Genomic DNA, 15,609 nt, shown 5'->3' on the forward strand with positions numbered 1-15,609 from the left:
TCACAAAGAATGTCAGACTCGTCATATTTGACACATTAACCATGGTCATTTTCACATGCGAGAAATATATTTCTTGGCTTTAAAAAAATATTTTCATGGTATTTCTTACAAACTAGACTACATGTAATTTCTTCTTTTTTTAAATAGAAAAATAGACGAAAAATTGTTAAGGCTAAGGATTTGGAACAAAACATAGATGAAAAATATATTCAGAGTTGGAAATTCTGTGCAGTTTTAAAAGAAAATATACTTTTCTAACTGTTTTTCTGCTAGCTTCAGACTATTATATTTTGACTAGGGAGCTTAAAGCGTGAAACGATTCAGGACATTGCAGACTTGTACACTAGCTATGAGGCACATTATTTGTCAGTTCCCCTAAATATGTTGGGCTAACATTAAACAATTGTCTCTTATTTCTACACAATGCTACACTTTCTACAATCCCTAGTACAAGTACATAGAATTTAAATGCGAAAAGAAAATACGAAAGTGTAAAAAGACAATGGCCACTGAGCACCATTCCATTCTACAGGTTTATTTTTGGTGAAAAATAACAATCAAATTGTATGTTCAGAGCCAGAATGTTGTGTTAGATTATATAAGTTAACGCCCTTCTGGCTCCAAACAGACCAAATATTCATTTAAACTTCAATGCAGTTTGTAAATAATGGACTTGAAGGATTCTGAAAGACAACAGCGTCAAAGTCAAGTATACCGGTACCTTTAAAATGCATTATTACACTCAGAATGATTGATTGATTTCGCATACATTCCACCTCTAAATCAAATCTAATATGACAAAAAGTCTCAGTTGAAAGCAATTACGACAGCTGATCCTCACAGGTGTTTTCCACACACCAGAGCCCTCTTTAGTTCCCTCGCCGTTCTTCTCTATCTTTAGCCGCCTTCTTCATTGTGTCATATGTTCTATTACTTAACAAGTCTGACACCACCCCAATTCATGGTCTTCCTATTCCCTGTTTACCATCCATGTTCCCTTCTAAGATGTCCCTCAGCATGTTATCCCCCGTAAGATGTGTCCTATCAAGTTTTTTTTCCATCTCAAGATTGTTTTTCTCAAGTTCCTCTGTTCATTCACTCTTTCAATCACCATGATGACAGCCGGTAATGCATAGATTTTTTCTCCTCAATCACAAGATTTTGAACACTCTTATACTGGAGCTCTCAGATGAATTATCTTTGCAGGCTTCAATCTCTTCTCAATTCCTGGTTGAATTCAGAAACTGGAGCAATTGTTCCCTGTTCTTTTCACGCTGTGAAGTTAAACATAGCATAAAATTCATTATTAGGGACAAGAAAGTATTTTCCATACAAATAATTTGGTTGCAAAAGAATATTGAAAGTCCTTAGATTTACTATGTGTACCAATTAAATTTGATTTTAACCCTTTCTAGCCTGGGAGGGGGGCTTTAGAAGCCCCCCTGTTTATAGTTTAGGTATTTATTTTGGGGGTCAAAATAGTTGACTTATAGTTAGAAATGAAATAAACCAACATAAAAAATAAAATACATACATACATAAGTTAAAAAAACAAAGAAATACTTGAGAAACTATCAAAACAATAGAAAAGGAATAACCTGGCTCTTCCCAATTTTGTTGTTGTATTATTATCCCAAATGGTCTACAGAATATATACGGTATGTAATGAAAACTAATGTTTTAATATGAAGAATATATGATTTATGGGTTAATATGCGAATTGTATGACCTTAATTGCATAAATTACCATAAATATGCAAATGAGTGATTTTTTTTCCAAAAAAATGAAATCACCATAGTATACAAATATACACTGTCTTGAGAGGTTCTGGTTAAAACTATGCGCAAGAGGTGACTCCAATAGCAAATGGTACTTTTGGAGTCACTGAGGCCCATAGTTTAACCAGTACCTCGAATAGAAGGCATGGTATATTTGTTTTATATCCTGCATCAAAATTTATTTAAAAAAAAAAAACATTTTGGGGGAAAAAAAATTTAAAACAAAAAAAATGTCAATTTTTATATATTTAAAATATTTTGTTTTCATTAAATTAAGATTTGAAAAAAAAAATTGATTCAATTGGCTTCCAGGCTATGCAGTTTCAAAATAGCCCAGGTTGATAGGGTTAAGGGTAAATTTTAAATGAGACAAAGCTTATTCAAATGGTTCTGGGCAGCATGATAACTTATGTGAGAAAAGCTCATGCTGTGATATCACACAACATGTATTTTCATCAGATGAGTCTTGCCCTATAGCAAACAAAATGATCCATGTTGAAGGCTAGAGGCTAGGGCACCCTTTTACTTACCGCTTTATCCTGGCTAGTCTTTCTGACTTTCATTTTAATCTTCTGACCAGACACCACGCTCCTACCTACGTCTTTTTCATCGTTCAAGTACTGCAGTCATCACCGTCATCGCCAGTTCACACATAGGCAGACGAAACATGAACAGAGTGACAAATACGACTCCAAAAAAGAGAAAGAGAAAGGGAGCGACAGAATGAAAGAGGGTACAAAAGAAAAGAAAGCTATAAAGCGTAGTGTGAGATAGTAATAGGAAAGATAGTGAAGAGAGTGAAGAAAAACAGATTGAAATGCAAAGAATGGGAGGGGAGTACCAACAAAAAGAAAGTGTGAAAGAAAAAATATTGTTAGATCCTTTCAATGAATAAATATTTAAATAATATACAGTATGTTTATTATTGCATTGCTGATTACTCTATAAATCTCTTTAAAGGGACTTTGTAACATTGTTCAGATGAGAGATAGTGGTGCTAAGGTAGTGACTTCAATGCTAGATGTACAATTAAAGATAATCTGAAAATTTGAGTGAAAATGGATCATTATTCATGGTACAAATTGGGAAAAACTGATCTGATCGATTCCTTAATTCTCCCAACTATATTATTCTACTTCTATTCTGCTACTTGTCAAAGCCTGTTCAGCATCAAGACAAGGACAATTTAATTACATTTTAGGTGAATGTAAATCGTCACAAAGCAATAAAATGGCTCTACATTCCATTCCAGACAGTTAAGTGTTGACAGATTTTTATAGCCTGTTTTATGTATATATGTCATGGAAAAACGGTTGGGAAAATTCAAAAATGGTTGGGAGAATTTACTGTTAATCACTGTTAGAGGGTGCCTCACATCAACGCCTTCAAAGAAAACCATAGATATCTTTGTGGTTTGAGAATTTGTTCAGGATTTTTTGCGTGTCAGAGGGTTAGTATAGTAGAAGGAATATAGTAAGTAACATTTCATACAAAAATTAAGCAATTTTTTTCATCAACCTTCAACAATGTTACCGAGTCACTTTAAATATTCTACAAATAATACTACATGTATCTGTGGAATCCTGTTATGCAATTGAAGAGTTCATTCAAAGAGAATATTACTCAAGAAATGTATGTTGTTTTAAAATAACAACCTCAGGCATGGGTTCTTATTTGTTTTTATGCATGAACTTTAAAGAAATGTGCAATTTACCGGATTCAAATCATATCTAACAGGTACGTAGTACTGACAGATATTACTATCACTTCTATCATCAAGTATTTGGCATCATATATGCCTGGGAGGGGAAAATGAACTGAATTGCTGTAACTTTCAGGTCTCTCCTCCTGATGGTGATTGGAATGTGCAGGTGCACTACAGTACTACGCTGCAGTTCCCCCTACTCTTATTCAAATAGTACAGTGGTTTCTTAACATGCATACTTGGTGAATCTCCTACACATGGAACCTCCATTTAACGTTCAATCCAGGTGGTGGAGTGTTTTCCACTGTAACTTAGCCTCCATCTATGGAACAGAGGAGGGGCACGTACCCGCACAGGCGAGCTTCAAATATTGAATATAATAACATACTCACAGTGGATAACCTGACAGGGCTTCTGCTCTTCTTGGACGATTCCTTTTTCTTCTTCTTCTTCTTCTTCTTCATTTGTTTATGTTTCTGTGAAAGAAAAGTTACAGAGTCTACAAACAAGGGCAACCACATGGAAGTTACCTGGTAATTCTTTGCACAAACAAATTTTCAAGAACAAAGTGCATACCATCTATTTGGAGGGAAAGGGGCTTTTTAACTCATATACTTTGACAAAGAGTTAACACACTTCTGGCTCTGAACAGATGATATTATAATTATTGCAATTATATCATATCAATTTGAAAAGTATACAAATGAGATAAACATGTAACAAGAATGATCTATGACAACTTACTTTACAAACTCTTCTATCTACAAAAGCACTGCCAGTGAGCTCTTGATTGTCTGCATTCATGATGCACTGACTTTGGATACCTGGCATTCATAAAATGACTCATAATTTTGAATGCAGATAATTAGTTTTTGAATGACAGAAGCAGTCTAGTCCAAAATTCTCTCTCTCAGACATCTTATATCTGGACACGATAGCATTTATAGAGCAAGTACAAAATGACAGTCTAACATATAAATACCCTCAAATGAAAGAGCACTGTTTGTCCCATGCACAAGTTCCTGATGAGTGAATTGCATCACAAGAAGGACTCACATTACTGGACATTGGATGGAAGAATTTTTGTTGGTGTTCCAACAACAATCGGGTATTTTGTAAAGAAACTCATCACATGCGAGCAAGATTTAGCCAGACTGTGATTATGATTTTGATGGAGGCTTCATGTACCTCTCAACCAGAGATGTGTGAGCTCAGATTTATAATCGCTTCATAATGTTATTCATAAAGCTGCTTCTAATTTAAAATGAATATATTTTCACAACTACCAAATTTATTTGCTGCCACTCTCACACCCATGTATATATTTCAAATTAATACCTGGCAAGTAAATTGTCTGAATTATTCTTAATACTTTTTTGTATTCAATTTGGATATTTCTAGTTATATTGTTGTTGCTGTTGTTGTAATGTCATGTCTTATGTGTATTATCTTAAGAACCAATATTTGAATGATATTACAAGGTTAGAATTTTCGATATCACCTTCTGATGACATTGAAGCTGCTTCTAATTTAAAATGAATATATTTTCACAACTACCAAATTTATCAAGCAATTGAAGGATAGTGTTTTAAATGATAATGTTGTTATAAGGATAAACACTTCTCATGTATCCATGTTAATTGTAGAAGTCTTTCTAAGAATCATGAGAACTTGATTTCCTTTTTAAATTGTTTGGATATATTCAATTTGCAGTTATAGGCCTGACAGAGACATGGATTTCTAAATTCACACCAAGTCCAATGTTGAACATAGATAATTATAAATTTGTTGGTCAAGAACGGAAAAATAAAAGAGTACATTGTAGGTGGAGCTGGATTTTATATTCAAAATGATGTTAAATATACACATCTTTCAGAACTAGATATTATGAGTGTTACATGGAAGGTATGTTTTTTAGAATTGAAATTATGCAATACATCTATTTATGTCTCTTCTATTTATAGACCACCTGGTAAGTCTATTGATTTGTTTTTAAATTCATTAAGTACAATATTGGACAAAATAAAAATGTTTAGTAGGAAAATATATTTATTAGGTGACTTCAATATTGATTTGATGAAAGTGAATAAGAATCTACAGGTTAATACTTTCTTAGATACTTTAATGTCTTATTCTCTAAATGCTTTGATTCAATATCCAACAAGAGTCACAGATCACTATGCCACTCTCTTAGACAATATTTTTTACTAATGATGATAGAGTTCTCTTGTCAGGAGCATTGTATTTTGATATAAGTGATCACTTCCCAGTTTTTTGTTTAGGTAATTCCATTCTTGACTGTAAAAATAGTTATGAATCTGGGAAAAATTGTATCATTTCAGATCAAAACATTGCAAAATACAATTTTTGAATTAGACAAAAAATGATTGGAGACCTGATGGAAAAGATCCTAACAAAGGTTATTAGAAGTTTTTGATAACTTTTTACTTGTCTACAATTCATTTTTTCCAATCTTTTCTTTTTCTATAACCAAAAAGAATACAAATTGGATGACAAAGAAATATATAGATTAAATACATCTGTGCATAATTATTCCACAAGAAATTCTCGAAATATCCACATCCCACAGTGCAATACCTCCTTTTTTTTAAACAGCTTATTTTACCAAGGTCCGGAGATTTGGAATTCAATTCCCTCCAACATTCATAATAGCTCTTCAGTGTCTGTTTTCAGAAGGATACATAAAGTATTTTTATTATCTAAATATTAGATCTAATATTAAGCTCTTTTGTTAGTTGTTTTTTAGGTTAGGTAATGTATTTCTTATCTTATCTTGTATTCCTTTTTGATGTCTTTTTAATGTTACGTATTGTACATCTTGTCTTCTTAAAGGGTTGGCCTCTTACAAGGTTTGTTTCCTTTTTGGCCACTGCCTTCCTCACTTTTTATAATTCATTGTATGTATTGTCTTACATTTATCTGTTTATATATGTATTTTTATCTGTTGATCTCTTGAGGAGAAATAAATGAAACTGAAACTGAAACTGAGGCTTCTTTTCTTCCAGTCAAGATCTCAACACATCCAGTAGCTTAAACCTAGTTCACCCTGTCAAAAGCTTTCTCACAGGCCACAGAGCATACATGTACATTTACTTCTTTCTCTACTTCTAGACTTTGTTCACAAAGTTGTTCATAACTTTGTTCATAACAGCAATAGCCTCCTGAGTGCCTAGTCCAGCCAGAAACCCACACTGATCATAGCCCAAGAAAGTTTCTGTTTTCTTGGTTATTCTTTTTTGTGATAATTTGAAGTACAATCTTTGAAGCATGGCATATGAGGCTTTATATTGAAGGATTGGTTTGATACAATCTGCAAAATGTACCATTTGTTTAAATGTAGCTTCTCATAAGTACTATCAACAACATCTACTTGAACACTAACCTTTCCTTTTTTGTTCTCTTTCTGCTTCTTTCTCTTCTTCCGTCGTTCTGGAAAAAAAGGGATCAAATGACGGCAGCCATAATTTGATAGGAGTTTTTTAAAAATACAATCATGTGTATTTTACTGTACATATTGCATGTAACGTACAGCCTCGTACAAGATTACTGAAGGAAATGCAACAATATAAGTATCGATGAAAGTATTCACGAACTTCATGGATCTGAATTATTATGTACATCAAGAAAACACTCCATCTCCACATATATAATGCTTCTTTTGTATGGAAACATCCTAGAAAAAAATCAATTGCATAATCTCAGAAAAATATTAGATGAAATATTCACCAGCACAGAAAAAAAAAATGCTTAAATATTTACCAAGACTTGAATCACTTGATGAACTATCAGAGTCACTGCTCCCTGAATCTGAAGAGCTACTGCTACTACTGCTCTCTGATGACGAGTACTTCTTTTTCTTGATCTTCTTCATCCGGCTCTTTTTAGCTCCATTATCTCTTTGACGAGATGAAGAAGAAGACGAGGAAGATGAAGACCTACTAGAACTGCTTGATCTGTGTCTCTTTCTTTTCTTTTCCTTGAGTTTACTTCTTTCTCTTGAGTGACTTGCTTTCCTTTTCTCTGCTTGCCTGTTTCTTCCATGATCTCTGGAAGGTGAGTTTTCTCTGGAAGAGTCACTACTAGTCATCTCAGAAGAGGATGAGGAATACCGCTTTCCTTTGTGACCCATTATTGCTTCAAATTCCTTATACAGAAGGAAAACAAAAAGATAGAAGGAAAGATAATGATTTAAATATTACAAAATTAATTACAAAATACACTCTCAAATTATACATACCATTAGAGTTAACACTTTTGTTGTTGTTCCTTGAATCCCGGACTCCCTAGCTACGGTCACACTGGCTGAAAGAACTCAAATAGAGATGGATGGTAGCACTAAACTACAAATTTAGTTTGATACAAGTGTAAATGATGGTAATCGAAGAGTGCACCTACACTAACCTCACACAAATTAGACAAGGTGAAACAGAACACAGTTGCATACATGTACAAAGACAAGATATTGATTAAAAAAACAGGAAGCTTCTCAAAACATTTACCTTGGATGGTAAACAGCATAAACAAGTGGGAGAATAGTTGAGACTATATGAACAATCATGCCGTTTTTTAAATTTCAGATCATTCCACAATCCTAATTACTGTCCAACACCCTTGAAATGGGTCAAATAGACAGGTTAGGGTGCACTGATGTTGATTGTGCTGAGGGAGAGAGATCACAGGGTGGGAAAATTCTGTTACTGTATAAGGTACGTGTATTAAACAATCTGTGTTGGCTACAAGTGAGATAAAGCCATTTGTTGATGACTTTAGGATGTATTTTTCAATTGTCTTTCAGTCACAAGTCTGTAGCAATAGGAGTTATAGAAATGGTTTTGATGCTGAAAATGTGAACATCCTTTATCAACTTAACATATATTGAAAGGCGGCAAAGTCCCTCTCTTGTGACCAGCTAGTCCATGAAATTAGGAAAAGTGGCATTTGAAACATCAAATTGACTTTATGGAAAACACAGGTGTCTTCTTCTCACAATTTGCCCTTCCTGACAGATTTCCGACCAAGGAAACTAATAAAAGTTGTGATGGGAAAAAATGGTTGAGCAGAATTAGTATTTTTTGTGTTTAGGAAAAAAAATCAAGTAACCCTCTAGTATTGTATCGATTTTCAATATTGTGTACACTACAGTACTGGCGTGGCACTGTACAAACTCACCATAGCGCCACCATAGCTTAGTTTACTAAAATAAAAACAGATGTGATAGCTAGATGCCTGCAAAGTTAGCTATGGCATGCTACAACACAAACACAAACAGATTAACACCTAACTTGAAATCACAAATTTCCCAATTTTTGTTCCAGAAATGCATTATATTTGAGGTCAATTCAGAACACCAACACCAGCTTTCGACACCGAACTTGAAATCACTCATTCAGACTATTGTATGAAAAAGGGGACAGACTCTGTAACACTATCTGTTACAAACGTAGAAAAGGACCTAGGTGTCCTAGTAGATTCACAACTATCATTTAAAGATCACATTTCCCAAACAGTTCTCAAAGCGAATCGAGTACTTGGAGTTATCCGTAGGACATTTATGTACCTCAATACTGATACTATGCCGTTTTTGTTTAAAGGCCTCGTTAGGCCCATTTTAGAATATGGACAAGCCGCATGGTCCCCATACAGATTAGGAGAACAGAGAATGTTGGAGAGCGTACAAAGACGTGCAACAAAGATTATTCCTGGCCTTAGAAATTTAACATACCAGGAGCGCTTGACCAAACTCAAACTTCCAACTCTTGTTCACAGGCGTAAAAGGGGGGACATGATCGATGTGTATAAGTACGTGAATGGCTTGTACACTGTGCAAGAGATGCCCTTTAAGATGAGTACAGAAGTTCGAACTCGAGGTCACTCTAGAAAACTTGAAAAGAAATATTCAAGGCTAGATATAAGAAAATACTTTTTTAGCAATAGAGTCGTGGAACTGTGGAACGGTCTCCCAGAAAACGTTGTGGCAGCTGGGTCGGTAAACTCTTTTAAGAATAGACTTGATAGTCACTGGTCAAAGAGTGTACCAGTAAGCCTTCTGTATGAGCCGGTCTAGGTGTTGTCTATTGTCTCATGTTATTACACAACCTCCTCCCTCCACAAAATAGCAGTAATCACGGAAGAATCCTGGATCGATGAACAGGCTTAGACCTACAACATCGTGTTTTAAAGTAAGTAAGTAAGTAAGTAAAATCATACACCAGAAAAGCAAAGCCAAACTCGGCGTTCGACCTAGGCCTAATACATATCTGGATATGTGGGACTGTACAACAACCACAACAAAATGTCTCGACTTAGTCGAGTGGTATACAGTAACAACTTACATTACATTCATTTGTAAACAGAATTTTTTGAATAAATATTTTGTTTGGCTTTACAATATTTGGAGTCTAAATGTTACCTGGAAATGTGACAAAAGGGCCTAGCGCAAACAGGAGACCCGTGGCGTGGGACAGTTCAACCTCGCAACCTGTGCTGTCTGATGACGTCACAAGGTTATCTTTACTGTGTACGTGAACGTATCATATCAATTGACAATATATCTAATAAATACACACATTTGAGAAAATTCAAGCAAGAAAGTGCTTGTGAGAATGATAATTGTTACAATCGTACTCGACGCGCAAATAATAGGTTGCCTTAATTGAGACCGGATCTTATGATAACGTACGTAGGGCAATTAAGGCCACTCAAAAATTACTTTCAGCCAATCAAAACAAGTTTGACCAAAATTGGACGATAGAGAGTTATGAACTTTTAACAGTGGCGGATTCAGGGGGGGGGGGGGGGGGGGGGGCACAGGGAACCCGTGTCCCCTTCCCCGATAAAAAAAAAAGGGGGAAAGGGGAGAAAAGAAAAAGGCAAAAAAGAGGAAAGAGAGAAAAAGGGAGAGGAGAAAAAGGAGGGGAAAGGAAGAAAGGGGAAAAGAGAGGAGATTAAAAGGCGGAAAAGGAAGGGGGGGGCGGTGGAGAGAAAAGGGGGAAAAGGAGAATAATGAGAAGGGAAAAGAAAGAAAGGGGGATGATATCATAAGAACGGTGTTTGTTTTACCGGGTGAGGGGCGGCACGCAATTTTGCAGTGTGCATAATATGGGGTCCCTCTTGCCAGGCGTGTAGCCCCCCCCCCCCCCCCCAGCCTGATAATAAGTTGGTTTTAATAGAGGAGATATTTTTTTCTTTTTGGGGGTAATTATCCTCGGGGGGGGTAATTTTCCTATTAGGGGTAATTTTACGGGCGGTAATTGTCCTCGGGAGGTGATTGTCCTGGGGGGGGGGGGGTGGGGATAATTTTCCGGGGTTACGTAATTGCCCCTGGGGGATAAATGCCCCGGGGGTAATTTTCATCATGATCATCATTGTTATTATAATCTACAGTAATGAGGAGGAAACCTTGGAAGTATTATGCTTGTAATTAAGGTTCCCTTTACATAATACATTTTTGTACATAATATATAAAACAAAAAACAAAACAAAAGAACAAAAACGGGTGTGTGGTGCAGCCAGCCAACAATTCGTCGCTGTTTTCACGAAGTGACGGTAGTGAAAAAAAATTGCGTTCACTTTGCGTTACGATTTTCCTCACTACCGCCACTTCGTGAAAATAGGGACGAATTAGTGTTGATAATACCGATGGTCTCTATCATGATGACCTTAAACATTTTCATACTGGAGTAGAAGTTTATGTTTCAAGTGATATTTAAAAGTAATTAAACTTGGCAGCTGTTTGAGCGAAATGTCTAAGGAGTTCCAGTACACAGGACCAGTATAGTTCTCAGTTTGTGTAAGTGAAAAAAGGAAGACTGTCGGGTTGAATAATTATGAAGTTGTTGATTCTTTTGGAATGTCGACGTGATGGCATGAGGAAGTTCGTTAGAATTTAATCGAAACATAAAACAGCCTTAAAAAAAGAAATTATACAGGTCATGAACTTTCAATATTTTATTTTCTAAAAATAAACTATTAGTGTGGCTTAACCTATTAGTGTGACAGATTATTCGTATGACGCGTTTTTGAAGCATCAATAATTTGTCCAACTGGTAATTAAATGAATTCCCCCATGCAAGTATGCCATAGTTAAGATAAGGCAAGATAAGCGTCGAGTACAAACTTTTCAAAATATACTTAGGGAAAGACATTTTTAATTTATTGATTATTCCAATGTTCCTTAATAGAGTTTTACTCAAATGTAAGTTGTGTTCTTTCCAAGAAAGTTTATTGTCAATGATAAAACCAAGGAATTTTGACGAATCAACTAAGTTTATAATTGTTTCATTGATGTAAACATTGCCAGGTAATCCCGAAATAGAGTTGCTGAAGAGCATAGAGTAAAGGAGGGGGTTTTCGGCCACTTAAGACAAAATCCTATTTTTTGGACCCTTTACTTCCTATTTATTATCATTTCTTGTTCAAATCATGAAGCAAATATTATTATTATTTAAATAAAAAAAAGAATCCCAGAAAAAATTATTTAAGTTCAAGGAAAGTTTGTTGGCACAAATCCACTCTTCAACAAGTTTCATTTCAAGATTTACGGTTTCAAGTAGTGTATTGGGGTTTTATAAGAAGTGAGAAGGGGGAAGTGGCTCCCATTAAAAAGAAAAAGAGGCACATCTTAAAATAAACGGGGCACTTGTCAGAGATGAAAAGGGGGTAATTATGAGAAGAGGAAGGGGCACTTATAAGAAGGAAAATGAGCATTTATTAGGAAGGAAAGGGGGACGTGTCAAATAAAAGGGGAATTTATTAGATATGTAAAGAGCATTTATCAGGAGAGGAAGAGGCACTTGTCAAAGTAAAACGATTTTCTCTCAGAATTAAATAGGGTCATTTACAAGAGATGAAAAAGGGCATTTATGAAAAGTGGGCACTTATTAAAGGAAAGGGGGCGCATGGAAAAATATAAGGTGCGCTTATCCGAGTTAAAAAGGGTTAGTTATTGAAGGGGGAAGGGGCACTTCTTACAAGGCAAAAGGGGCACTTGTCAAAGAAAAAGGGGCACCTCTCAGATTTGAATAGGGTAATTATCAGAGGTGAAGAGGCGCTTATCAAAAGTGAAAAGGGGCACTTACTAGAGATTAAAAAGGGCACTTGTGAGAATGAAAAATGGACACTTATTGCAAAGGAACATGGGAACTTGTCGAAGGAAAATTGGTACGTGTCAAAATAAAAGGGGTACTTATCAGAGTCGGAAAGGGGAAGGTGCACTTTTTAAAAGTAATAGTGGCATTTGTCAAATTAAAAGGGGTACTTTTCCTATGTAAAAAGGGGCACTTCTTACAACGGTAAGGGACACTTTTCCTGTAAGAAGGGGCAATTTTGGGGTACTTCAAAAATTGGGGGGATGTGCCCCCCCGCCCCCCCCCCGGAGCGCCACCTCTGCACAGTCATATACTCCTCGACTGTGTTTTTTATTATGTATATGAAAGCTCAACATTTCGAGCAGTGCATGTGTTCGTTTCTCTTTTTTTCTTTTTTTTCCTATTCCTTTTTTAAAAAAATTCTTGAATATTCTAAATGTCATTAGATGTTAATTTTATGTAAGCATTCTTTCTTGTTTTGATTGAGTTTTGAAATAAAAATCATTTGAATTGAGTTGAAATTGAATTAAATTTGGTGCCAGATGACGCTATTCCAATTTGATTGTGTATCAACAGATAATTGATCACTTATTAATAATATTCATACTTCACAAATAGAGGAAATTAGTTTTCAACCAACTTTTAACAATACTATGGCGGCCCCGACCTCTATGGCGGAATCGTTCCTATTCTCAGCAAGGGAATTTAATTCTATACAATTTTTCATTACTAAGTCATAAACTCTGTCAGGATTTTCGTAAGATGCCAATTGATGTCAACAATTTCCGAGCAGTCAAAGTAATTAGGTCTTAACTTTATTTGCAAAAGGGCGGGGCACCTACAATTAATTTTACTGTTTGTTTCTTCAAAATATATGACTCTGATGGCGGTAAGTTAAAAAAAGACACAAGCGTTTATTGGACCATATTCAAGATTCAAGAGAAAAGTGAAGTGGTCAACTTTCATTGACGACTATTTACAATAGTTATATCGCCACTGTTACAATGTCTAATAGGCCTACTTATTAGTACTCTAACTCATATGATTTTATTTATTTATGTTCTTATATTTATCTCAATACATGAAACTAGTAAACTTAAAGGGCAATGGTTCATTAATCAATAAACACGGACTTTGTAAGAACTATGGAAGGTTCCCATTTGAGTTTAATTCAATTTCTTCTAATACGGCATCATGAGATGGGTGGTTCAGATCCCGAAGCATGAGGTTGTGCTAGTCCGTAATATTCTTTATTTCTCATTTATAAACTTCAGAACCAAAAATAAACCATCAAATTACAAAAGGGTATTTTGTGTTATGGACAGATCACAGTCATTATATTCATAAACAAATGCAGGCACGGATCCAGGATTTCTCAGGGGGGGGGGGGGGGATTTAAAATCATGCGAGCCAAATATCGGTACGTTATGGTTTCCAGCAGTGGTGTAATCAGCAAAAGCTTTTTTTTTTTTTTTTTTTTTTTTTTTTTTTTTTGGGGGGGGGGGGGGGGTCAGAAGATAAAAATCAGCATCATCACCACCACTTTTACCTGCAGGCCCCGCTGAACGTTTTTTTTTTAAGTGGGTGGGGGAGGATAAAGTATTTACGTTCAGATACAGCGTAGCGTAAATTGGCGTGGGATCTAGGGCAAACCCCGGTGGGGAATAAGGGGTGGAACCCCCGGAAGCTTAGGGGTATGGGCATTTAATTACGGTCAAATGAGCATATTTCGATACCTTATTCATGACACTGACAGGTCACTAATTGGCGTGAGGTCCAGGGGACGCAGCCCCCAGAAGCTCAAGAGTTTAAGGGATTAAATTACCGTCTGATGAGCATCCAGAGGCCCGCCTTAGAGCCCTGGGTGGGGACCAGGGATTTTTACGCATTTAATTACGGTCAGCTGACCATATTTTGATACTTTATTTGTGACACATGCAGGTCACTCTTTTTTCTTTCTTTCTATCTTTCTTTCTATTTCTCTTTAATATACCTTTTAAACAAAGAGGGGGAGGGAGGTCAAGCCCACTGAGCCCCACCGTTCTGCGGACCCTGGCATATTGGCCTCTTAATAAGCATATTTCTTGCCTGACTGTAAATTTTTGAATTTGTTATTTTCCAACAAATGCATACACAAATTTAGTGAACTAAAAAGCGAGGAAAAATCCCGAAAAATTATGTCATTTAAGCAAAATTTGTAAATCACTGGTATTGATTTCGAAATAAACCACGTTGGAAATTTTGTTGGGGTCAAATGCCCCAAGCCCTCCCCCCTTGCAGTATGCCAGGGTTGATCAGGTTCGTATTTGGCGCTTGGTCTCAATGACGAAAGAAGAAGCGATACAAATCGCAACTTATTTTCCCTTCTTTTCCCCTTTTCTTGTCTTCTTCCTTTTTATTTTCTTTCACTCTCTTTCCTCCTTCCCCTTCCCTTCCTATCCATTCTTTCTCTCTCTTTCTCTCTCTTTCTTTCTTTCTTTCTTTCTTTTGCTGAGGTGGGGGGGGGGGGGGGGAGGCAAGGGCATTTTGCCCCCCCCCCCCGATCCACGACTGGTCGGCGACGGATTTACGCCCCTGCCCCTCACAGTTTGTTGAAGTTTTGTTGTATTAAAAAATTACATTCCTTAGCAAAACTATAGTATAAAAACAAGCAATATACTTTTTTCACACTTTTTTCTAGGTATTTACTTGTACATTTTGAAGGATATTATGCGAGGGAGCATATACTTCCCGAGTGAGAAGATTTTTTGCATTTTTAGTTGTCTACACGCTGCACTCTCGGACCCTCCAGAGCCTTCAAGTGTGTTGCAGACTTTAGTCTGTATTTGCTATACATTTTTCTGTGTGCACTTTTTCAAATTTTGAGGGGGGGGGGGGGACGACCCCCCTAAAAAAATTGAGGGGGGACGTGTCCCCCCGTCCCCCCCCCCCCGGGATCGCCGCCCCTGGTGCTTTTATCCGACAAGTAACGATAATCGATACATTTGACGCTAAGCCACCTGACTAATATCATAATGA

At 36.2% G+C, this 15,609-nt stretch overlaps 1 protein-coding gene across 2 annotated transcripts; it reads right to left on the reverse strand.

Moving 5' to 3' along the window:
- Positions 1 to 149: 149 nt before the first annotated feature.
- Positions 150 to 10,042, reverse strand: LOC105438314 (ADP-ribosylation factor-like protein 6-interacting protein 4). 2 transcript variants are annotated; one of them, XM_030982692.1, is made up of 6 exons: positions 9,915 to 10,041; positions 7,265 to 7,649; positions 6,888 to 6,934; positions 3,877 to 3,960; positions 2,310 to 2,399; positions 150 to 1,274 (listed from the first exon to the last, which is right to left on the reverse strand). In XM_030982692.1, the coding sequence occupies exons 2-6, from the start codon at positions 7,632 to 7,634 to the stop codon at positions 1,221 to 1,223; spliced, it is 645 nt and encodes a 214-aa protein (XP_030838552.1). In that variant the 5' UTR covers positions 7,635 to 7,649; positions 9,915 to 10,041; the 3' UTR covers positions 150 to 1,220. The 2 variants fall into 2 exon arrangements, with proteins under 2 accessions (XP_030838552.1, XP_030838553.1); XM_030982693.1 differs by lacking the exons at positions 150 to 1,274; positions 2,310 to 2,399 and adding an exon at positions 2,406 to 2,530 and having other exon boundaries at positions 9,915 to 10,042.
- Between the last annotated feature and the right edge of the window lie 5,567 nt (positions 10,043 to 15,609).

This window comes from Strongylocentrotus purpuratus, unplaced genomic scaffold, assembly GCF_000002235.5.
Source record: "Strongylocentrotus purpuratus isolate Spur 01 unplaced genomic scaffold, Spur_5.0 spur5_scaffold_13, whole genome shotgun sequence".
Taxonomy (NCBI): Eukaryota; Metazoa; Echinodermata; class Echinoidea; order Camarodonta; family Strongylocentrotidae; genus Strongylocentrotus; species Strongylocentrotus purpuratus.

What these genes read in the sequence shown, in the direction of transcription:
- LOC105438314 (XM_030982692.1), bottom strand. Translation starts at nt 7,634, where the DNA reads ATGGGTCACAAAGGAAAGCGGTATTCCTCATCCTCTTCTGAGATGACT. An exon ending in ATCAAGTGATTCAAGTCTTG is followed by an intron (nt 6,935 to 7,264) that starts GTAAATATTTAA and finishes CTTTTTTTCCAG; the next exon opens with AACGACGGAAGAAGAGAAAG. An exon ending in AGACTAGCCAGGATAAAGCG is followed by an intron (nt 1,275 to 2,309) that starts GTAAGTAAAAGG and finishes TTAACTTCACAG; the next exon opens with CGTGAAAAGAACAGGGAACA.